Source organism: Cebus imitator, unplaced genomic scaffold (assembly GCF_001604975.1).
Source record: "Cebus imitator isolate Cc_AM_T3 unplaced genomic scaffold, Cebus_imitator-1.0 Scaffold587, whole genome shotgun sequence".
Taxonomy (NCBI): domain Eukaryota; kingdom Metazoa; phylum Chordata; class Mammalia; order Primates; family Cebidae; genus Cebus; species Cebus imitator.
In genome coordinates, this window is record NW_016107902.1 from 98,236 (window position 1) to 124,775 (window position 26,540).

The window sequence follows — 26,540 nt, forward strand, 5'->3', positions numbered from 1 at the left end:
TTATCGAAAGTGCTTTAGATAAGAAATGACATATGGCTTTTTCTTTAGAATTTAATTGTCCTTTTGACCATATGAAGCATTTTTGTCAGGCATCTCAAATTCCAGGTTTTTATATGGCAAGAGTTTTTGTTTCACTATGACTTCGAAGGAAGTGAAAAAGTTAAGTGAAATATGTATAACCTAAATGTATGATCATTTAATTAAAAATGTTGATAAGTTACATTAATCATTAGCATATTATTTATTTGATCAACAAGTGTTACCAGTGGAGGATGTCTAGGTTCCTGGCATTTTGAATAAAGACTTGGACAAAATGCACAAACAAAGCAACGAAGGAAGAACACAGGTTTATTGAAACGGAAGTTCACCCCACTGAGTGGGAGCAGGATTGAGCAAGCTGATGGAGACCACTGGTTACAGAATTTTCTGGGGTTTCCATACCCTCTAGATCTGAGGTTTCCCATTGGTTACTCTGTTTACACCTTATGTAAATGAAGTAGTGGTCCACAACCAGTCTGATTGGTTGCGGAAGGGGACCAGTCAGAGGTACTTTTTCATTTTTCATCTGCCAGGTAGAAAAGGGGCAGGTTGCAAAGGGAGTATAGCCTCGATCCTTCTGTTACCTGGGCGAAAAAACTTGGGGTTTTCCTTTAGATTTTATTTTAGGAAGTTAGTGTGAATTGGCTTTAGGTTTCCTCCCTCCAGACCCTGCCTCACGAGCAGTTATGAAAACTTGACCTAGACAAGATTTCTCATTAGAGTGTTATTTGGGAAAAAAGGTGGAATGAATGGTTAGATATAAGTAAATACTCCAAATTTTTCTTACAAAGCTTGTTTTAGACAGAGTGTGGCTTCTTTTTAGACGGAACATGGACCTGAAAATTAATGATAATGATGATAATAAAAATTAACATAAAGATAATATCTGTTATTTATACATACATTATGTATCAATTTACTATCTAGTTGAATAACCTTTAAATTATATAATATAATTGTCAACATAAAGCTATAGAAATAAACATCTTTATTTTAGAGATGAGGAAACCTAGACACAAAAATATTAATTACTCTGGCCACAATCAAAGGGCTGAAAATGGACAAAAACAAGACAACCCAAAGTATTCTCTTCAGAGGCAACACTACTAACCCCTATAAAATAGATAGTGTTGGCTGCAAAAATATATAATGTCTCACTGGCAATAAGTCTGATTTACATGGAGATTGGCATCACAATTGATGTCACAATATGACTGCAGACACTTGTAGGCAAATCCCCAAAGAATTTGAAACACTGTCATTGCATAGGGACACAACTGTTGTTCTAATTTCAATGAGAATTAGAAATGAACCTCTGCTCAAGGGCAAAAAAGAAAGCAAAAAAATACTAAGTAAAAAGAAGCAAGCAAACACAACACAGTACAGCATAACACAAAACAAAACCCTGAAGCTGGGATGAGTATTTAATCAGTTAAAATTAGTTAAATTTTCTTTACAGTTGTAGAAGCAGTTACATTTCCCTGATGTGCCACAACAGCTACTTGGGTACTAAAATCTAATGAGGAGGTAAAACGCTTAGATCTAAATGCTCTGTTAAATATATATACTGAGCTCTTATTTTGTGCCAGACATTATGCTAGAAAATGTTAACATAAGATGCCAGCAAGACACAAGAAATATAGAGTTTAGTGATATGAATTATGCCTATTAGGAGTAAATTTGAAGTTTGTCAAAACCTAGTGTAACAGAAATATTTACTGCTCACCAAAGAGCCCTGTGCTTCAGAATTATTTTCTAGTCCTTTCACAGGTATGTATGGCTTTGTTCTGGCCCAAGAGCTGTGAGCAGAAATGGCACCTATCACCTTTGCCTCAAAGTATGTAACACCAAAGTATGTGACCCTCCACCTCTTTTTTCCCTTGCTGTGGATCTTGGAGACACATGCTGAGATGACTGATTCACAACACCAACTGCTGACTGGAGAGCCAACCATCTTGTGCCACGCTATGCAGGAAAATTTTCCAAGGCAATGAAGTGCAGAGGTAAACTTGTGACAACATTGTCTAGTCCATTCTGAATAACACACCTGGCTCTTCTTTCTTCAAAAAGGACATTGTCAAGCAAGCCCTTTCAAGCCTGTCAGCAGTTAACAGTGATGCTCCTGATGAACACAGGAATAACAAACGTCTTCACTTACGGGTTTTTGCTGTTTCAGGAATTTCCTGTATTTCCTTGAGATGTTGCTCTGGAGGTTTCCAGGTGTGGTACCACATTGTGAAGCTCCTAATCATGGGGTCAAGAAGATCAACTTACAGAGAGACTTTAGATCCTACATCATTTTGACAGATATATATGTAATTTGGTACCTTTTTGCAAGGGGAGGAAATAAAAGAGAGAAAAAGCTAAATGACATCCTCTGGCCTGGCACTGTCCAATGTAAATCATGTAGGTCATTTTAAGTTTTCTAGCATCTGCATGAAAAAAGTAAAAAATAAAGTTAATTTGAATAATTTATTTAGCCCAATGCATCCAACCATGGTTATTTTAATATGTAGTCAATGAAAAACTTGGTTAATTTCACAAGAAGTCTTTGCGATCTGGTGTGGATTTTAATCTTCAAATAAATCATAATTTGGAAAAGCCACATTTCAAGTGCTCAACAACCACATGATTCGTATTCCACAGTGAGGTCTAGATAAACAGACCTCAAATAAAGTACTGGTCTGATGATGGAGGATAAATAGACCTCAAATAAAGGCCTCAAAATAAAGTACTGACTGGTGACTGAGAGGAGTATGGAGTTAAGTAACATTAAAGAAGTATAATTGGGAATACTGTACTTGATGATTGATTGCATGGGGGGAAAGGAGAAGGAAGGAGGGGCTTGGCAATTGTGGGTTCCTACTTCTGACTTAAGCAACTGACTTGTCAATAAGGCTGTTTAGAGAGAGACTGACACGGGCTTTGCTCACTTAAAATTGAGACAGCAATTTTTGATCACTGGAATTGCTAGTACAGTACAAGGAAAATAACCCACGGTTCATCCCATGGTTCTATTATGGCAATATTTTACACAAATGCCAGATTATAGTGATCTAACAATTGCTTTTTAAGAAAAATATTGTTTATATAACAGAACTACACATGGATTAGCAAGTCTTTAATACTGTTACAGGAAGAGACACCAACAGCTAATTCAATAACTTTAGATTTGCAGTGCATAATATTTACAAGCTACTACGTGCTTCTTTATATCTTTCTTCTCTAAAAATACACACTAGGCTTTATTGCCACATGTGCAACAGTGAACATTTTTGCAGTTTTATACTTATGTGCTTGTCTTTGGTTCTGGAAGCAATATTCCAAGTAATGCTACCTGGGCCTGAGACCTTTCCCTGGCAGGGTCTATCTGATGAAGGTATGATCAGATCTTAAAATCCAAAAGACTCAGCTTTCAGCTTTGATCAAATCACATCATTAACTGCAAGAGGTAGGATACCAGAGGTAACCAAGAACAAAATTTGTAGAAATTCAAACATTTCATAAGCTGCTGGCAGGTACTGGTAACCCACAGATGATAACTATGATGAAAAAATAAAATAATTAACATGGAAGGTCACAAATGTGCTGTTTTTATTGCTCTTTAGTTACTATGTCAAAGGAATATTCTTAAAGTTGTTTGCAATACATAGAGGTATTATTATATTTGATTATGGGTCAAGTCTATTTAATTTGACCTTGGTATATCTTCAGAGAAACATTGCTGTCACTTTAACCAGCACATTCAGTCATCTTTAATAAGTTATTTGCAGAAATGCTGCTGCAGATTACTACAGATGCCCTAAATTAGAGGAAAAAATTGTCAGTATTCTTTTACTCATAAAGTCCATTTTCAACATCAGTTGTCAGTTTGATTCTATTTTTTCATGAAGGATTACAAGATTGTTTTGACCTCTTCAGTCACTGTTCTGCTTTTTTATTCATTAGTATTTTATACCTTCAAGAATGAGTTGTTAGAGTGGAATTGGACCAACATGGAGTCCCACAACTTTGAGCTTATAGGACAAAGGCATGCAAAATGCATGTCTGGAGGAGAAAAATGAATCTTTTCTAGTCACTCTAAGTGTTGAAGAGGTTCCATCTAGCATTTATACAACCTTACGTAATATAAAGAAAGCTTTGTTTTGATCACAGGTCCTTTTGTGGATGAAAACAACTGTTAGCTGGTGGTATGACAAATTGGCTTGTCCTGGGCCTTTGAGCTCAGAGCTGGTATTCCTCCTGGGTTCTGGTTGGTGTTTGGTACAGAATTTCCTTACTTGTGCTTTGAAGTACTCTAGAGTGCAGTTGGCCCAAGACTTGTTTTTTCCCTCAGACACTAACAGCTGTTGAAAACCAGCTTATTATCTTCCCATATACTATGACCCCAACTTAACAAAAATCATCCTCTAAAAATAGAAAAAAATTTAGAAAAAAACCTTTTGATTACAAGGAGTTTCAGGTTACGAATTTGTAAGATGAAAAGGCAGTGATTATTCAAAACTTCAGATATTCAGTAGCCTACACATGTCTAAGCGTTGATCACATGTATATCCACATTTCATATTAATTATTTGAAACTGTTTCTCAGATTAGTAATATTTCATTATTACTTCTATCAAAAATATATATGCTATCCAGTTAAATATGAACCTTTCTGATTATTTATTTTTAAAATTCCAATTAAACTAAGATATGAACCTGAAATCTTTTTACCATGATCATGTGTGGCTTACAATTTATGTATTAACAAATTTAAAATTATTTTTAGTATCTTTAAGTTTATCTTACTTTCTGCCTTTTCACCTGCTAAATACTGTTCTGATTTTTTTTTTTTTTGACCGATTCTGACCTTGTTTCCTAGGTTAATTGAGACATACATAGACAGTTGTCATTTAATCATTTCATTCTTGATTTTATCTATTTCCATAGGGCCATTTCCTTGTATGAAACAGTCCATATCACTCTCAAAATCTTCAAAAAAACCCTGTGCTGCATCAAAGTACTATTATAATATTAAACTCTGAAAAATATGCTTTTATAAGAGATCATGTATTTGGCTTTAGCTTTTCATTTTGTTTGGTATACAAATATACAACATTTTTCCTTTATCCCTAAAAAAAAATATTGACATAAAAGGCAGCTGGTGTTTCTTTGTTGAGTCTGAATCATATAAAATACGAGTGTGCAATTAAATATTTTGGAGACTATACTAACAGCTAAAACACAGAGATTTCTAGTAATCCAAATAATAAACCTGAGTTCAAAATGGAAAAGCCACTTTAAGAATAAAACTGTCTATAAATTGATGAAGTATGAAAAATAACAACACACAAGAAAAACTTATCATAATGCCTCAATTACATTAGTTATGTTAAACTCTTCAAGTTGGAAAATTTAAAACAGAAGACTAAGGTTTATTACAATTCCCATCTGTATTTTCGATTCCATTTTTCTTCTCTGAGATTTGTGAACTTTTCTAAATTCAGTTTATATAAAAAGCATTGCTTTTTTAAAATATGGAAGAAATACATGGTGTGATTCTCTTAAATTGTGGATAGAAATGTAATGGTTATGAGTTTGATGCTATAGAAAATATAACAAAATATAGAACATTTCATTATAGAATTATCTTGAATTAGTGTGGCTATACATCTCCCTGTTATGGAAAGGAGACAATTTTCAATGACAAAATTTTGAAAAGGCTTACATTTATCAATAAAAATAACAAATGAGGTGAATCCAAATGTAAATGTAGAAATTAATTATTGTCTATTAACATTATTATGAGGTAACTATCAAATAATTATGGATTTAAAACAGGTGAACAAAAGGAAGTCCAGTTAGAAGTTTTTGATATTTGAGAGGCAATCAATGTCTTCCCAGTCTTACGACTACTCACAAAATAAAAAGAGAAAAAGAAAGAAAAAAGATCATTAGAATTTTATTAACTGTAGGAATACATGTTATGAAAAAAATGCATATATTTTGAATTTTTAATTCAATTGTTAAGATTTAATTTTATTAGTCCTAATCTGTATTGCATGCTGGCTTTCTAAAGATTAGCTGTTAAATTGTTCTAATTTTGATATATTTTGTTTCATCTCTTATTGCTTTAGGCAGAATTATATTTAGTGTTTAGTACAGTTTCATTGATTATACTATACAGTAATTGAATTGAAGAAAACCACCAATTTCTGAAGGAAATAAATTTAAATGCAGGAAGACCTAGAAACTAGAAAAACAAAGTGTGCTGGATTTTTTTACAGTTTAGAAGTAAGGTTTTAAGTATTCATTTCTTTTGGTACATGTAAAATGAATGTAACAAGTTTTATTGTGAACCTAACAATTAGTGTTATGTAAAAATAATAACACTTAAAAAATGTGTATAAGTATATGGAATCAGTATGGCGTTAGCTGTAGCAAAATTGTTCCATAAATTTTATAATGCATAGTTCCTGGGGAAAGTCAATTCCTTAGTTTTATAAAATGAAGTACGTCATAAATCACATAAATTACCATTGGGTATTTAGCATATTTGGATACATTTTCAAAATTCTTTATTTCAGAATAACCAACTGAAGGACATAACTGCTACTTTTTGGCAAAATATAGCAGAAATAAAATTTCTATACTCAATAAAGATTTCTGAGATAAATTCCAATATTAAGGTAATTATCCACACTTAAGTTCATATATTATGACTATATGTTACCAAGCAAAATTTATCTATTAGTTAATTCAAAGTAGAGTTTTATATTTAATTTTAAATATTTGAAGTTCCATGATAACTCATGTCATACGTGTGCAGAAGAATGGCAACTTTTAAAAGAATCATCATAAATCTTAAAGTAAAATTTAAATATAATTTTGTTGAATTGTTAATATGTGTTCTATTCGTTTTAAAAGAAAATAGTCCTAATAAAATAAATCTCTACCTTTACTCTTAAATGTCATTTCATTTAAGCTGAGGAACCAATAAATATACACACTTACCAAGTTTAAAGAACCTAGCCTAAGTTTAAAATAATTATAATTGTGAACCCTACAAGAGCTAAGGAGCTTACCTTTTCACATAATCAACCTCTTTATAAGGTGTTACTTGATATTGAAATCTTTCATGAAACATTGGCATCGATATACCTTTTCTTCAGGAAAACTCAAGTATATTGTGAATGTAGGATAAATACTATGTAATGTATGGTTTTAAATGATGTTTATATGGAAATTTTATAATAAATTTTATAATTTTTACCATTCTTCTTGATATCATTAGGTAAAAAGGCATCTTTTCAATGTTGAATTTTATGGATGTGAACACTGAAGTAGCTATTATAGGAAATGCTAGAGATTTTTTTTTCCTGTTGTTATTACATTTTCAAATTTTCTCTATAACCTACAACATAAAATTCAGTATTCTATCTTATTCCAAGTAATATAATAAATGAAAATTTAAAAATCTTTATATAAAAATTAATAGATATTTAGAAATCCAGAGAAAATTGAAGTCATATTTAATTCTGGAATTCACCAAGACCTCCTTTTTAGTCCTTCATTTTTTCTTTCCAAATATTTTCCTTATATTGTGTTTTCTGTAAGAAAACTGGACCTCATAATTTTTGCTGATATTAAATGTTTTCTGTCTTCAGTTAAAAAGACCTTTCTTGCTAGCTTTGTTTTCATTGCATGCCTTCAGAATGACTTCCTCCTTTTCTAACCTTTCCTAAATTTTTCTTCCCAGGTTCCTGGCCCCACAGTTCCAGAGGCTGACTGACTGGGGCAGGTTGTAGAGAAAGTTCTGGACATGTTGTTAACATCTGACACAGTGAGTGAGAAAAAAATCCAGCACAGTCACTGGGCAGGTTTAAGAAGTGGCAGCTCCTGGAGATGAAAGGTTTGTGTGGGCTTGTTTCTAGTTACCTGCAACACACTGGTTAAATTCAAATCCAATCATTTAGTAATTGCTTAGCTTCCTCTAAACCATTGTAATGCAAACCAAAAGGACCATTGTGGATGTTTTGTACTGATGTCTGCAGATCATGTGTTATTTTAGTCTGTCTTGTCTGACATTTTCCACAATGCTTTTGGTTGACAGCATTATATTATGTAAATATTTCTGGTTAGGTTTATTGAGGTGGTTGCCTAAATCTCACTTTAAATAAAGCCTTTAATGCTTTCACCCAGAATCCATAGAGAACCTACATGAGTTGGGGAAGTTTGGGGTTGCTCTTTGTACTTTAACTTTTAATATTAAAGCACATATTGAAACCATAAACACAATGAAAATACAAAAAATATTCCAATGATATTGGAGGACTATAACTCCCCCACCTCTTTTTATTCTTAAAGAGCCAAGGGCATGGGGAGTGGCAGGAAGAAATATTCTTAAGATCTAAGTCCTGGACGCCATCCTGCGAGTGCTTAAAACCCCTAGAAACGTGCAACCTGAACATCACCCCCTTTCGAAGTCTAAAACAATATTAGATTCCCAAAATGTCGGTAAAGAAAATCTTACCGTCAAAGGCTTGCAGCAGGTTTCAGCTCAGACCCAGACTGAAAAGCTGAGCAGCTGGTGAACAAAAGTTTTAGTTTTTTTTTTTTTTTTTTTTTTTTTTTATTTTATATTATCTTCTTCTCTTGTAATACACGCTTTTATTTATTTAAGGAAATATGCTAAAATATGCTTATATATTATTTTAAACGAAGTCTGCAAAACTAATTTCCCTCAAAATAGAGCTCAATTTCCGTTAAAGAAAGCAGCGCTTACAAATCTCAGAATTCCTGATCAACCCCCACTCCACCCCACCTCTAAGCAATAGAAAACAATTCGATCTTTCACACGAATATTATTTCGAAGCCACCATTCTGCAGCGTGACTTAAAAGAAAAGAAGATAGTCAGGCTTAAACAGTGGGGCTGGAAGAAGAGGGGAAATGTTCTGCTTTGGGGACACCTCTCAAAGATTAATCAATACTTTTTCCTAATTCAAACCAGATGTCTAGCCCAGTTTGCTGTACCCATTAATCCCATTAACAACTTCAAAGACCTGGTCATCATCCTCTGGACACCTGAGACAATGAAAATAACAGGGCGACACTGCTGGTGGTGCATTCGGGGCCCCGGGCGAAATAGGTGACTACAGATATTCTCCTGATGCGACACGTCCCAGATGGGACATGACTATTCCTTCTGCTCATTACAGCACCATTCACTTGTGTATAAACGACTGTGCCCCAGCGAATCTTGTCGCCCACCAAGCAAGTGGCAGTATCAAAGTCCTGCCCTTGCTCTCGCATGCTTACTGGAGGCAAGTTATCGAGTTTATTTTCAGGGATGCAAAGATGTAACCAAGTGCCCAAGCTTAGTGAATTCTTAGAGCTATCGAAATTAAAGATTTCTCAGTAAATGGAGCCATGGTGGTAAGAGATAGGATTAGTGGATTTATTTTTGAGCAGAAGAGAGTGGATTTCTGGAGGGAACTGAAGAGCCCTGGGCTAGCTCCTGAGGGAAAAAGCAAGAAATGTGCGTGCAATCTACACATCTCATGTGACCGGGACAAAATTGCTTGGAAATAATTCTTGACCCACGAAAATTTCTTCTTGGTGGACAAGTGGCTAGGAAATTAAGCGAGACCAGGAAAAAGGGGGGAGGGAGACCCCACCGGGCATCGCACGTGAGGATGCCAGGGAGCAGGCATCTGCAACCCTCTCAGACTCACGCTTTCCTCCCACTTACCCCACCAGGTGTTCCTTCTTTCCACACTGAGAACCACACTTTCCAGGCCATGGTGCACATCCCCGAAACCTCAGACCTGGCGTCCCAACCCATTAACCACCCACCCACAGAAACTAGCTGCGAAAACCTAGGCGCACTGCGGCGCCCAGGGCACGGGAAGAAGCGAAGTTTGAAAAACTTCGAGAGTGCGCCAAACTAGCTCTGATCTTTTCCCTTAACCTTATCACTTCTTTCGTGTTCCTCAAAGGCTAGGCGTAATCCCTAGCTTTTCTGCAGGTGACACTTCCCAAATGACACTGAAAAATTACGTTTTCCCAAGAGAAAAGTTAGTAGGTAGGAAATAGGGTGCTCGCTTGGCGCTGGTGCGCGCCGCGCCCTGGCCTCCAGAGTCTGGAGGGTAGAGCCGCTGCCCTCCTGGGCGGGATTTAGACGCTGGCGCGCCGCTTGTAGTCCTGGTAGCTGGCAGGGCTAGGCGGGCGTGGACGCTCTGCGTCTGTCCAGCCGGCGATAGGAAGTGGAACTGGGAGCGCGCGCGTGGCGCAGACTGAGCGGGAGTTTTGGAGGGAGTTTGCATGTGGTCAACTCTGGGCTCCTAAGCCAGCCCCCAGCTCACGTTACAGTCTATTTATAACCTCGCAGAGCCATTTCCCCCTGAAGGCAGTTCCCTGGGACCACCTTCTTTTGGCTTCAACCTCTCCCACTCTTGACATCTGAGTAGCTCAGGGAAGCTCTTCCAGGTCCGACTGTTCATATGTAAAGGAGACTGGCCGCTAGGGCTCAGGACCGGGATTATCCGAGGTCCGCAGAAGTGCACGGCTATTGCTTTGAGAGGGGGAAAAAGCATCACACGGTTTCCAGTGAAAAGTGACAGAGGGTGGTGGCCTTTGGAACCGTCGTGAAGTCTTCTGCGTGGAACCCGAAACTTGCATGCTATGGAACACCCGCTCTTTGGCTGCCTGCGCAGCCCTCACGCCACGGCGCAAGGCTTGCACCCGTTCTCCCAATCCTCTCTCGCCCTCCATGGAAGATCTGACCATATGTCTTACCCCGAGCTCTCTACTTCTTCCTCATCTTGCATAATCGCGGGATACCCCAACGAAGAGGGCATGTTTGCCAGCCAGCATCACAGGGGTCACCACCACCACCACCATCACCACCATCACCACCATCAGCAGCAGCAGCACCAGGCTCTGCAAACCAACTGGCACCTCCCGCAGATGTCCTCCCCACCGAGTGCGGCTCGGCACAGCCTCTGCCTCCAGCCCGACTCCGGAGGACCCCCAGAGTTAGGGAGCAGCCCGCCTGTCCTGTGTTCCAACTCTTCCAGCTTGGGCTCCAGCACCCCGACCGGGGCCTCGTGCGCGCCGGGGGACTACGGTCGCCAGGCACTGTCACCTGCGGAGGCGGAGAAGCGAAGCGGTGGCAAGAGGAAAAGCGACAGCTCAGGTAAGAGAGCGCCAGGCACCCTCGAGAGTGCGCGCCGGCCTGGAAAGGGGGCGGGGAGATGCCAGGGAAGAGTCTGGCACTGGAGGGTGGCGGCGGGGAAGATGGGAATGTGTTAAATTCGGCGGTGAATCTTTGGTCCTGTTATTTGGGGACACGTGTTTATCCGAGAGCAACACAGCTAGCAGCTCTAAGCTCTCCAGGGTTCTAAACTAGTTTACCAGAAGGTTGATAAAAAAGGACAAGTGGCTGTGAAATCGATTGCGAAGCGTGACCTTCCATCCCAGCGCTGGGGAGGGAGGGGCGTGTGCCCAGGGATGCGGCGTCCGTTGGGCAGGCGTGCCGGCGGGTGCCGCTTCTTGACTTTTCTCTTGCAAGTTCCCGACTCTGAGTGGCTCGATTTTTCCCATCGTTAACTGGATTTCCAAATTATTGCACAATATTTGGAACTTGCAATGGAACTTGGCAGAGCGCATGAGAAAAAAAAAGTTTTAGTTTAAAAAAAAAAAATTCTTGTTTGAGAGTTCTTTAAATAGCACCCTATTTCAAATGGTAAAAATTTCTCCCTCTTGGGGAAGAAGACATTATCTAGGAATTCAGATTTTAAGGAATGTGTCAGAGAATTGTAAATAAATACATGCTCACGCTGGAAGAAAGACGAACCTTAATATAGTACACGTTCGTGTGGTGTAAGTTAATCACAGAATCTAAATTTCAAGAGTGGAAAATAAATCCTTCTACCAAGTGGGTTTTAGCAGCGGCAAATACTGGGAAGCGAACAGCAACTCGGGTAGTGTTAGTTAGCTACGTGCCTGAAGGTGGTATGCAAGGGTGCGCGCAGGAGGCGCTGATTTCAGTGGGGATAATTTGAGCAGCGACGCAAAAAGGGAACCTTCCTGACCTCTGGTGCTTGAAGGGACAACTTGCCGAGTAAATTGTAGCAATTCAGAGAAACTAAAAGTTTTCCAGGCAACTTTTCAAAGCTCTTACCTACTTCTATTATCATAAAATTGTTAAAAGATACTTTAAAATTGAGAGACTTGTGAGTTTTCTTTCGTGGCTATGGTGCAGACTGGCTTCCATCTTTTTGGAAGGTGTCATTTGTTTAATCTAATATTTGTATATTTTTCCTCCTCTGCGGAACTGGGTTAATAATAGTCCTAGTAGGTAATCCCATATATTGGTTTGAAGGAATGTTTATCCTTTATAAAGCTTTAGGTGAGATGTCACGTAAATGAAAATGATTGACCACATGTTTAATATTCCTCTCCCCTTCGCAGCAATATCAGTCGTTCTTCAGCGTTAGTATGGGATAGATTCTTCTGTCAGAGTTTCAAAAACTAACTTTTATTTTCCAAGGTCAGGGGGTGAACTTTTAATGTTCCATCACAAATTAGTTTTTATAAGAAAGTTAGCAGTGGTGTCACTGATATTTACTGTATTTTCCTAACTATAAGTGAAACTCCCTTTAGATAGTGAAAGGTTAATCGTTGTAAGAAGGTTTCAATTTTTATTAGAAAAACCATCGATTTTAGAATGCAGTGACAATTTTATAAACTGAACATTCGATATCAGTGTAACTTTTGAAAGAGATCCCAGTTCAGGCTGATGAGAGTACTCTTGCAATTCCCATAAGCGCTTACTGTTCATTTTATTTTTCTGCAATGAGAAACCTACGTGATAGCCTTATGCTTCCAGAACTGAGCCATTGCCCCTAAGTTTTTTAGGGAAAACTGAATTTTCATACAAGCACATGTCATTTTGTTTGGGGGAAACCAAGAAAGTGGAATTCAATAACTGATTCCCTTAATTTATTTTAATAAAACATATTTTTTTAAAAAAATGGAGTAATTTAACAACACTTATTTATCTCTTCCCCCAACTGTGTGGGAAATAGCCATTTAATAAAGTTAAGTTCATTTCTACATGTTGAAGCGGATAATGAGGGTAATGGAAAAACAAACAAATATAAGTGTTTGTGTCAGCTGAATAAATTATGAATAAATTAAAACTTGAGTGGAAAGTACAATTAGTCATCACCAAGGATAAAAATGCTGGGTACTTAGAATGTGCTTTTCTTTCCTTTGGTATTGTGATGCTATATTGATTAAAAAGAAATATCACAATATTTTCTGTTTAAAGCTATGTGTACTTATTGAAAATAAAATTTTATTTGCTAATTTCAGCTTGAGGTAATTAATATTTGTCAGATATTGAGATAGATTTAAATTAAATATATATTTCTCTTTAATGATTGCATTAGGTTTTCTATAAGTAAAGTTGAAAATGATTATGATCCTGATATGCTATTAATACATATATCTCTCATTGCTTATAGCACATTTTAGTATTTCAGTGTTTCTAAAAAATAAAATTGAAGTGAGCTCTGAACTGAAATTTAAACTTGTGTTAGATAAAAATCTCATCCTATATAGTGAGACAATTTGCATGTTGTTAGGTAGTTTATAATTACTTTGTATTAATAGTTGAAAGAAAATTTAGTACATAAATCCAGGGTTAAGTCAGGACCATAATTCTGTATCCCTGCATCTAATAGCTAGACTGTATGTGTCTGTGCCAATTACTGTGTTAAATTCTAAAAGAATTTTAAGCACCAGAAAATATTGAAAAGCAGCTTTAATATTTATAAACCTTACAATTTTATTCATAGTAACGATTTAAGACTGTAATATGTAAGCTTCTCTAGCATATATTCTTATGCATTTTCCCTCCACAAATGTACATGGACACACACATATACAAACTCTAGAAGCTTCATGTTTTGGAAGCAAATTTTTATGGATTTTAGGCTTCCTTTACAGTTTGTTGACAATTGAAAATAACCAAATTTAATAGAAAAGCACACTGTTATATTTTATATGTGTTAAACATTTTTGTAACTTTGAACCTGCTACGCTTTCCATCATTATTAGCAAAGCCAACATCTGCCACGTCTTCAAAGGGACTCTTAAAAATCAAAACTTTACAACTGTGCTGAAAAAAAAATCACTACAAAGCAGGTGATTCTGAAAAATGTCTATAAATAGTGTGAATTACTTGGCTTCAATTACATTTGATTGCTCTTTGAGCAACCTAGTAGTAGGCATAAACTGCCCACTTTTAGTTAAAGTAACTAAAGTTGATTCATTAATCTAAACTTTGCTTTTCTGCATGCATTATACATTGTACATATCTAGATATTTTCTATTCAAATTAATTTATGAATACATATTTTATAAAAAATAAAAAGTATATCAAAAAAGAAATGAGTGATTTGGGGAGGTAGACTTTACTAGGTTTTGAATCATATTAGGTTCTTGTAAAATGACAAATATTTTATTTATAGCTACTATATCATAAAGCCTTTGCTGACAAATTATATATGTCTATATGCTTGGCTATGAAGGATGACAAGCAAATATTACATTTAATAAGCTGGAAGTTAAACTCAGAGTAATATCTTACTCAACTTCATTCAGAATTATATTGTAATATTTCCAAGATATTTCAGTCATTGTGTTTTCTGAAAGGAATAAAGTAATGTTATTCATTTCTGTGTTACTGGATTGTGGCTTTTCAGCATTTGCTTTAGAGTTTAAAAAAAGTATACTGGACCTTGAAGATTATAGGGAAGTACTGAACAAATCAAATGGAGTAAGAAAACACCACTTTCATTCTTTTTCTTGGAGTGGTAGATTAATTTTAGGTGTGAACATTTAAAAATGTTAATCTTTTTGTCCATTTAAAAATGGACATAAAAAATTCTAAGTATCATCATTGACAAACATGAGTGTTCTAAAATGATTACACTCAAGTTAAAAGCAACAATTCCTTAGGAATTAACGTGTTTTATTTTTGAATGTTAACAATGAATGGAAAGAAGAATGCAAATAAAAGTAGGAATAGTTTCCACTTCTGTGTAAATTTATTTATTTATTGTTTATTTTAAAAGGAAAATCATACATGGAAGGCATGATATTGCACAAACTTTCACTGGGCTTGGAATTCCAGCACTTAGTATTTAAAATTTTAACATTTGTTTATGGTAATTATCAATGGAAACCATTACATTGACCTCTTATAAGCTGATTTTTACTAATAAACTGAAAAACAGTACTTCAATTATTAACCCATTTTCCCTCTGTGTTTGAAAACATAGATAATTGATTATAACCCTGGAATTTATAAGTTGTAATATTTATAATAAGATCTAAACATTCTAAGAACCTAATTTTAAGCAAAAATGAAATAGCAGAAAGTATCAATCCTTTCTCTTAGATTCTGGAATATTTGGGAGGTGAATTCTGTATGTAATGGAATAATTACATTTATTTTTGCACTTAAGAAATGTAAATCTATAGATGAATCAATAGCTGAATTATGTAAAACATTACCATCTATAAGCCCACTACTTAGCCTGATAATGCTGCCTTGCTTGTAAAATTTTATTCATTTAGTGTTTTTATAATGGCAGCTTAACACACAAAATCAAACGTGAAGGCTTTTTAGATTTTCATTTCAAATGAGAAAAACCAACATAGTAAAACAGTATATTTTAGTGTTGGACTATAGTTACTTCAGTAATTTATTTCTAAATTTTCAGAGCATATCTCTTTTTTCAAGCACTGCTATGAGGGTTGCAAATGTCTATGAGTGATAAATACTAAGGATGATGCAGAAATATTAGAAAATAAATTACAAGTAGGAATTTCTTAAATATTATTTTAGTTGTGGATGATTGATCTCTCCCAAATTTTCTTTATTTTTGTCACTTTTTAAAAATAAATAAAACATTTTTCGTGGGAGGATACATAAGCACATGAAGTGAGACAGCAGTACTCCCTTTGAGTGTAATCATAAACATTTCCCCCTTGATTGTACACGTAAAATGAGAAGGCTTAATTCTTAACTGGCCAGTTATGTTGTATTTCTTGGCTTACAGTGTTGGTGAATGATTTCAATGGTTAAAATCAAAAGCAAAATAAAACAAAATAAAATAAAATAAAGCACAAACTAAGGCCCAAGTCCGCAGATTGAAAATTGAACTAGATGTGATATATTTCCTATTTAGCATATTTAAGAAACAAGACACATTTTATAATCACGATTTGTGCTTTAGATATTATGTGCTTTAGATATTAATGTGGTTTACTGACATACACTTTTTGTAAAGATTGTAAATATAATGAAGCACTAACATTTTGCCTACTTATGGTGCTCTTATGTCGATTTCTTTTATTAGTGTGTTGAACTGAACCCCCAAATAGAGAAGGAATAATGGTATAAAGTTTGTTTCAAAACTCTCTGCAATACTCCTAAATCATAGTCATCCGTGAGATTCAAAATCCCATGGAGAAAACCTTGCAGAATATTTCATTTGTTTTAATGTGGTAAACATACAATGGTCAAGGTCATACAGGACTCAGCCTTCAATTTGTGTTAGAGGCAGAATTAATCTAAATCTGATGCCCTTTTAGCTAACAGTTCTTCCTATTTTTTTTACATTATTAAAATATTGGATTTTTTTTCCTCTAAAAATGTGTACTAGATAGTATTTTGTGATACAGAATAATCAGTATTGCATCTATTGATCCATTTGTGTACATTTCAGAAGTTGTTTTTATGTTTCAGCATAAGTAGTTTCATTCAAAACCTTTTGACATTATTTATTACTATATTAACAGTGAGTTACATGGTAAGTGTATGATCGAATGGGTTATTAATTTTCATGTGTGATGTGTGGGTCGTTAATATTCCTCTATATTTGAGATTTTTGATATATAATAAAGTATCTCATTATTCCCGAAGCTTTCATTTATAATGTTTTATTGTCTACAAGCAACATAATATTTTTAAATTTATACATGTTACTTGCTGTAAATTGGGTACTATATTTTTTAATATTGGTTTCCATAGTGTTATGAAAATAATTTACATGTTTTTGGTTTCTTACATCGGCATATACACAAGAATGATCAGTTAGAATCTGTATTATACCTATACATTTTTGGAAAGGGTTTGTATGAAGGAGAGAAAAAGCCTTTCAAAAATAATTCCTTGTTTTATGAGTAGAATTAAAAATTAATAAACTAGATCTTAACTTGTATGATAATATGCTATCTTATTTTTAAACTTTGCCATTTATTTAAATGTTTAATAATTCTAAAATATTTGTGTACCTTGATGACAATTCCTATGTCCTTAACATATTTGCTAGGTAATAACTCACTGTGGTAAAATCTTTAGGGTATTGATTATAGCTTTAAATTCAAAAGCTGTTATTCTTCAAAATTTCATAGAATCAATTCAATTTGAACGTTTCAAATGTATTTTTAAGTATTCTGCTGTTTGTGCTCATAAGCTTTCTTTCTAAGATGTTATAGGTATGTTTCTTAAAGCTTGTGTAGGCTTCATTGATCAAAATTATGATTATAAGCTGCTTATTTTTCATAGTTTTAATTTTTATTGTAGTCTAGTAGAGAGGACAATGGCAAGGAAAGGATAAAAGGGAGGGTGCTGAATTAACTAGGACATGGAAGCTATACTTAAAGCACATCTTAAAATATTACTTTATATATGTATATATGTAGATATATATACACATACGCATATATATATATGCATATATTACTAGAACTCCAAATTTAATTTCCTGCCAATAGTAAATCTGAATTAGAGAGGCCTTATTCAATATCATATGATTATAAATGTTCCACTTATAAAATTAAATATTAAGTTTGAAGCATATATGGTTGTGTGAAGAGTCCAGCAGGCTTCAGCTGGCAATCAATGATAGTCATAAAAGTCAAACATGCCAAGTCCCCTGCAGTTTTTATTTTCTTTTGTTTCTTTTCTTTATTTAGCTTATTATTCTCCACATACTTCAAGAGATTCCCATAATGCTACAAGAAAAAAATAAGTTTGCAGTTATCTTACGTGACTGTGGGCAAGAAAATGACTAAGGTGAAGTCATCTGTCAGGCTCCGCAAAACTTACAGGAGGGCCCAGCTTCGGTTGGCAGATGCCAGAATTTTAAAGGCCTAGAATTTTACTCTTTGAAAATATAGTGTTCAATTTTTGCCAGAAATGACACCCAAATGAAAACTTACTTTTGCAAAGTGATAGTTATCTGCAAATGCAGTGGTGAAATATATTCGGAGTCTGTTGAGGTAGCTTGTCCATTGTCTGGACTGCACAGTAAACATTGGGATGATTATTCTTAGCTACCCAAAAAACTAGCAAACTAAACTAAGGTGTATTCTTATTAACAGAAAAAAATTAAATGGACATGACTCTTATCAAATTAACCATGCATGCAAAACAAATTTCACAAATCATTGATTTAAGTTGGTAGGTAACACATGCAGTCTAGGAAAATAAATATGTGTCATCAAAAACTTAATGGGGACTTGCTTTGATTTTGTGGGACAACAGGAATTTAGCAAATAACTTTCACATTTAAAGAACTATCTAAATAGTGCTTTAGCATTCACTGTGTTGTTTGGAATCAAATGATGTCTTTTATTTAATATTTTTCAAAGGTAAAATGAAGTCTTAGTATGTTTACTGCCTTTAACGATTAAAATTTTCTCACCTGTAGGCTCTGGTAACATGAGAATTTCTTTTTCTCATTTGAAGTATAAATGGGTCTGAATTCATTAAATTAGGCAGAATAGATATAAATGATTGAGACAGATTGAAATGACAGGAAAGTTAGAGTTTAGGTATTTTTATTTAGAGGCTTGCTGCTGTCCATATTTCTAGGATTAACATCTTGTGAATGTCCACACTCAAAATTCAGAGAATTATAAATAATTTTTCCTCCAGAACTAGTCTTTGTTCCTGGAAATAGAGCTTTATAATTTATTTTTCTAGGATTCTCAGATGTTTAGGAAAATATAAAGAAGTGGCAACACTTTTGCATATTTAGCCATTAGTTGATAAATTATAAATGATTTATCCTATTTCTTAGTTATCATATTAGACAAGGAAATAAATGTCACACTCAAAGGTATAAGTGAAGAGAGTTTGATGATGGCAATTTGATGATGGGTAGAATGTAGGGAAACGACAGGAAATGATGAATCACCCAGGGTCTGTCCACAGTTGGAAAATATTAGCTCCCCTAACCTGAGGGGGCAAACACAGGGAGCTCTTCCCGGAATCCAATGAGAGTAACAGGACAGAAACCTGGAAAAGCTGGGACCTCAGATGGAGGATTGCAGCTCATGTCAAATACCATCCAGTAACCCGTCTTCATGTCTTCCAATCTCCTTTTGTTGCTTCCATTGACCAAACAGTATCTGAAGCCAGAACCCCAGGGGGCTAGGTGGATGAAATCCTAAGAGTCACCTAAAGAAGAAATGAGGCCAGTCAATGCACCAGTTGATTCTCTCTGGGAGAGAGAACACAATGGTTAGGGCTAAACCCCCACTCTGTCTCTTACTAGTGTCACCCCTTGGCCACAAATTTAACTTTTCTGTACCATTGTTTCCAAAAATAAAATTGAGTTAATATACACAAAGCAATTAGAACAAAGTCTGGCTTGGTTAATGTTAGTTATAATTTTTATCATCTACCAGTGAAGGTGCAATTATGTCATACATACGCACCGTCTGAAAACAATTTGTTTTATGCCACCTGTTTGCATTTTATTACAAATACTACTATAGGAAATGTAGCTTGCCTAAATGATTACTAAAGATTTAAAATAATCATTGTCCTTAGAATTGTAAATGGCATGAAAGTTCCCTGAAATATACGGTGAATTCTAGCCAAGTTATGTAAGAGGCTCAGGTTGCCTTTCCCACCCTTATCCTCAGCCTCCTTGCTTAGGGCTCCCCTAACTGCCTCTTCTCTTTGTCTCCTGCTACTTGGCTATTGAAAAGAACGTTTTCAGGAAGAGTGCATATTGAATAAAATAAAGAATAAAATTAGGACTTTTTCTTTTTAAAGAACGAGTCTCGCTCTGTTGCCCAGGCTGGAGTGCAGTTGTGCATTCACAGCTCACTGCAACCTCTGCCATCTGGGTTCAAGCGATTCTCCTGTCTCAGCCTCCCAAGTAGCTGGGACTACAGGCACACGCCACCACACCCAGCTAATTTTTGTATTTTTAGTAGAGACACGGTTTCACCATGCTGGCCAGGCTGGTCTCAAGCTCCTGACCTCATGCAATCCCCTTCCTCGGGCTTCCGAAGTGCTGGGATTACAGGCATGAGACACCGCGTCCAGCCAGGACTTATTTTTTAAAAACAGTGTATGGGGAGTGGGGCACTTAGTCAAGAGGAAACACAGCTTAAATGAAAGGAATTCAAATATGCCAATGAAATTTTGGGTCTCTGTTTTAGCTGTTAACTAGGAGGGTGGAAATGACATTTTCCTTCTATGTTAGAAACTTTATTGCAGAGAGAATTTTCTTATTGTAGCTCTGCTATTTTTAGCGGTTCCAGTTGGAGACCCTTAAGAATGGCAGATGTGCAAGTATTACTAAAAGCTGAAAACATATATGTCCCACACAAAATGTATAAAAATTATTTTATTTTGGTGATACTTCTTTTTACAAAGCAAACATTTTAATTATTTGCTTGTTCACGTTTGCATATTTATACGTTATTGAGAAACACCACTTAGATTGAGGTAACAGGGAACAGCAAAATTCCCTGGAATTGCAAGTCCTGGGTGTCTGACTGCGTTGACTCTATTTAGTTTAGTTACCTCTCCTACATCCATAATGCAGTGTGCAGAATTCTGAAATGTACGTCAGAGAAATTTTAAATGATTATATATGCTAGACTTCTACAGTGCTTTTGAATAAATAATAGAATCAAACATTAAGGTCCCAAATGTAGAGTTAACTCTTTACACATTCTCAGATCCATAGCAGTTTGATCCCTAAAATGAGAGAAGTGTAAAGGAATAGAGACTGCTTCTCTGTTATATAATAGAAGAACTGGGAAGGAGTAGGGAGAAGAGTACAGGAAGAAGAACAAAATATTAAATGTTTGCTAATACACAGCAGGGACAACAAGGGTCCAACGGTATCAACTGGTGCATTGACTCCTTGATTTTAGAGGAGGCTTGATTTGCCGAAGTTTTCTTAATTAATTGTAATCTGTATTATTTAAACAGATCATTAGAATCAAAATAATCAAGACCCTAGAAAAGACTCAAGGCGCTACCCAGTTCAATGAATGTATTACCTAGATGAGGGACTGTGCCCAGAGAAATTAAGTAATGTCTGTCCATTTAGCCAAGTAGTGGCAGCTGAACTTCCATATCCTGACTTCAGCCTAGTGCCCTTAAAAGGAAAATCTCATAAAATATTTTGAAGCCTTAAGTTTTTAGTCTTCCCAATAAAAATAAATTTCAGCATCCCTTAAAATGTTGGCTACTGCTTTTGAATGAACAAAATGGGATTTGACAAAGTGCTTTGCTTGGGTGTGAATTACCTCTCCCAGAATCTGATTTCATGATTCCCTCAGTCATTTTTCAGGCTTGTTTTATGAATGTAAACAGTGATCAACTTTCTTAGCTTCTAGTTTTTAATTTTTTACTGATGTAGCTCTTGTGGTCAATTACCAAAGTACCTGGACATATTTGACACCTCAATATACCATTGCATTTTAAAGTTTAATATCTGGCAATGTGCAGATGGGCTTGCTATAAATAGTAGCATTTATGTAAACAGAATTAGATTTTAGGTAGCTATTTGTCAACTGAAGAATCTGTTTTCTGTTTAAAAATTTAACATTTAATCCAAGTAAATTTTGTTAAGTTGAGCATTATCTATATTGTATTTGTCTTTTTTGTGTTTAAAGTAATAAAAAACATTGCTACAAGTAGACACCAGGTAACCTTCCCTTATCTCAAGTCCTTAACTTTATTCTCATTTTTAGAAAACCAATGATTTTAAAAAATTGAATAGTCTTTTTGCACAGAGTATTTTGCTGAAAAATATTCGTGATTAGTCATTTTTCTTATGCTAACCAGACATGCTTTCCTTGTTTCTCCTCCTCTCCTGTTCACACCCATCCTCCCCACAATCTGTAAACACCAGACCCATCTGTTCCTCTCTAATACAATGAACTGTGTAACCTTTGTAGCACTTTAACATTGACCTCTTTTGTCTATTTCAGATCCTTAGCTCTTACTGGACTCTCAAAACACAGAATTAAATATCAGAAATACCGTGAATTATTCCATAACTTCTTTCCTTTTATTTTCTACAGACAACTCCATTTTGAAACACACACACACACACACACACACACACACACACACACACACACGCACACCTCTTTTACCTGATTTTAGTTTACATTCAAAATGCTTTCACATTTATAGTCTCAACTGATGATTTCTCCTTTTCTGTTAGACTTATATTAAGACTGTTCCACTACTTCACCTTACCGGAGTGTGGTTCAAATCCGTTCTATTCCAATTCTTCTACATCGTTTCCCTACCACTGTCAAGTCTCTTGCACTTAATTTCGTTCTTTGCCCAGGACTCCTGAATTAGGTATTCTCTGAGCATCTTTATCTCTTGTCATTCTTCTCTAATTAAATGCTATAGAATAATACAACATGTAGTAGTATTTTGACCCTATCATTTCTCTTCATGAAATTCTACATTAACCTGAAATTATTCTACACTTAAAATACAAATATTTAATTATTGGCTTTGAAACACATGACACACAGAGTGGCTAATGTCAACCAATAATATGTTTTTAGATATTACTTGTACTGACTCTTGTACGGAACTAAATTTTGTTTAATATTATAACTATAGACAGATATGTATTATTATATCTATATATCATCTATCTATCTGTCTATCTATCTATATACACATACACATACATGCGTGTGTGTATATTTAGAGCAGTGCTTTTCTGGAAAAGTGATGTTTTCACTTAGCATTTGGAATATGATGCTAAATGTTAAGAATTTAAGGCAATGTTCTGATATTTTCTAATGTGACTATCTAAATGTTTACAGTTTAGCTACATTTAAGTTTTCTACAGAGTTTTCCACATCTGTTAGTCAAGAATCTCCAGTGACATGCTGTTTTACTTACTATCTAATTTCCCCAGAAAAGAATTTAGACTATATTTTCATGGATTTCTGTCTACAATCTCTCATCCTAACTATTACAGTCTTTATTGACCAGTTAGGGCCATTGTTGTTGATGTTGGTTTTGCTTTTGTTTTGACCAATCTTTTATTTTTAATGTAGACTTGTTTATGCGTATTCTTCATCTAAAAAAATCTTTATTTTGAGATAATTGTAAATTTACCTTCAGTTGTAAAAAGTAATACAGCAGGAGCCCTTATTCAGATTTCACTGGTTTTATATGCACTTCTATGTGTATATTTAGTTCTATGCTACCTGCCAGATTTATTTTTTATTTTTATCCCAGAGCGTATAACATATTTTTCCAATCAATAAGAATCATTTTCATTACAATGTGGATGGTTACACCTTTTGAGATCAATACCGCCCTACACTAATCATTACATTTCCCTTGCCTTGTAATAGCTATAAAGTGCAGAACACACTTACATTTTCCCTTATGGTTATCTTTGTTTTCCATAGTTCACGTATCTCTGCTTTTTTATTTGGATCAGAAATATGCACTCCCTGAGGAAAAATTAGTGTTTTCTTTTTCTTTTAGTGTGTTTTCCAACATAGGCTTAGGTGCACAGTTCTTGGTAAATCCTGTTTCTGGCATAGAAAATGTTTCCCTCATAATGAGTGAATTCTCTTTGTTAGGGGTGTTTTGAAAGTCTTGGTTCCAGGCTTTTAGTACTAGGGCAAATTTCCAAGATGCTTGGGCAATCCATATGAGAGCTGAATAACTCTCCAGGTTAAGTTTAATTATCTATGTTTGTGTCTAACTGATATTTATGGATACTTTCTAAAGTGAAGTACCTTTGATTATATGTGATATATTTACAGTTATTAGATTAATCTGGACAAAAATAAATATGCATTTTTAAAAGTTTACCACAAACCAGCGAAAGTCTATATTTTAAAAGGTAAGATGTCCATATTTTTAAGAATTTGGTAACTGTCAAGCCCAATTTTCTAACAAACGAGACTGCCTCATTACATTATTCTTAGGTAAGACATAAGATTCTGTATACATTCTGTGCTGTTATGTTAGAGTTTGTTGAGCTTTTGAGCATTACATACAGTCAAGAAACATAGTATTTAATATGCCAGTCTAACGGAGCCAAAACATTAAATAAAACATGAAATTATTGGACGATTGAGAAACATTAGGAATATCAGGCAATCTGCATTATAGTATTGGATGGTGGTGCAAATAGTCGATGATTTGAGAATGCAAAATAGATTAATTTCAAATTGACCACTTTTTTTTTGAAACGGAGTCTTGCTCTGTCGCCCAGGTTGGAGTGCAGTGGTGAGATCTCGGCTCATTGCAACCTCCACCTCTTGGGTTCAAGTGATTCTCCTGCCTCAGCCACCCATGCAGCTGAGACCACAGGCATGCACCACCATGCCTGGCTAATTTTTGTATCATTAGTAAAGACGGGTTTTACCATATTGGCCAGGCTGATCTCAGACTCCTGACCTCGAATGATCAGCACTTCTTGGCCTCTCAAAACTCTGGGATTGCAGGTGTGAGCCATCATGCCCAGCCCAAATTGACCAATTTTTTTAAGAAACTAATGAAAAAGCCTCCTTTATGAGGACCTTGCTACAATGATACTGATTTAAACTGTAATAGCTGTGTCATATCACTCTACTTTGAGTGTGACTGATTAACCGTATTCATCAATGCTGTTTGTTTAGAGAATGTGGTTACAAGACACTGACAAGTAACCACACTGTGGCCTGGCTTGTAAAGAAGGAGCAATGATAGTGAGGGGTGCGCAAGCTAATAAAGTCATTTCAGCTGTGGTTCTGGGCTTAGTCACATAAACTGTCTGATAAAAGGGAAGTGGGCAATAAGTCTACTTGTGCAATTGAGTTAGCATTTATTTCTGTAAGGAACTAAAACTCAATCTGTATTGCAGTACATTTTGATAGGTTTTAAAACATCTGTTAAATCTGATTTTTTATGTTACCCATTACTCTGATACTGATTACACTTTAGCAATTTCTTTAGTTCATAAGAACAGATAACTGTCAGACTCTCCATGCTTCTTTAATTTGTCATAAAATTATTCTGCTTAGTAATTCTCTTTTTTTTTTTTTTCCTGTGACAGAGTCTCACTCTGTCACCCAGGCTGGAGTGCAGAGGTGTGATCTTGGTTCACTGCAACCTCTGCCTTCTGGGTTCATGCGATTCTTCTGCCTTAGCCTCCTTGGTAGCTGGGACTAGAGATGCATGCGACCACATCCAGCTAATTTTTATATTTTTAGTAGAGACTGGGTTTCACTGTATTGGCCAGGCTGATCTTGAACTCTGGACCTCGTGATCCGCCTGTCTCAGCGTCCCAAAGGGCTGGGATTACAGACGTTAGTCACTGCGCCTGGCCCTGATTAGTAATTCTCAACCCTGATGTTAAATTGGAATGATATGGGCATTTAAAAAAAATATTGGTACCCCATAGAATATGATTAAGTTCATCTAGAATGGAGCTGGCATTTAAAAATTTTATATTGGAAAATTGTAGCATTTAAAAATAGAGATAGTATAATGGACTTCTGTGTTTCCATTATGTTCAATATTTATCAATCCATGGCAAATCTCATTTATTTGTACTGTTTTCACTACTGCCTCATATTGTTCCAATTATTTTGGAAACATCTCAGATACCTTATTATTTTATCTGGACATTAGTATTTTTAAAAAGGTTCCAGGTGTTTGCAATGTAGAGACAAAGTTAAGAACTACCAGTTTAGAATAGTCTTGTCGCTGAATTGAAAAGTTCTGAGAGTCAAGGACCCCGTAGTCTAAATACAATCCTTTTCTGCACATGGAGAACAGTGTCAGACAGGATTGCTCAACAAATATTACAAATATGCTAGAAATGACCATTTGTACATATATGCTTAGCATCAATTATTGTAATAATGCTTTATGCCATGTAGTATGGTATGTAAAGCCACATGTTGCTATCTAAATTTAAATTTTAACTAAATAAAATTAAAAATTCAATTATTTGGCTCCACTAAGCACATTCCAATTACTCAATAGCTATTTGTGGCTACTAGCTAATATATTGGGCAGTACAAATATAGAACATTTTCATCTATTAGTAACTCCAATTGGACAGTCATTCTAAACAACAAAACAAACTTTCTTACCCTTCAGTTACTGAGAAAGGCATCAAGGATGGGGTTCCTTTCC

General features: G+C 35.3%; 1 protein-coding gene and 1 long non-coding RNA gene across 2 annotated transcripts in view; one reads left to right on the forward strand and one right to left on the reverse strand.

The window, feature by feature from the left end:
• The window catches only part of LOC119469172, a 35,528-nt gene extending 24,626 nt beyond the window's left edge, over positions 1–10,902 (reverse strand). Inside the window, exon 1 of the long non-coding RNA XR_005197991.1 lies at positions 10,820–10,902. This is a non-coding gene — a long non-coding RNA (uncharacterized LOC119469172). The remainder of the gene's footprint in view (positions 1–10,819) is intronic.
• The window catches only part of MEOX2 (mesenchyme homeobox 2), a 71,898-nt gene continuing 55,615 nt past the window's right edge, over positions 10,258–26,540 (forward strand). The window contains exon 1 of the mRNA XM_017516432.2: positions 10,258–11,219. Within this exon, the coding sequence (XP_017371921.1) occupies positions 10,706–11,219 (514 nt within the window). The 5' untranslated portion in view covers positions 10,258–10,705. The remainder of the gene's footprint in view (positions 11,220–26,540) is intronic.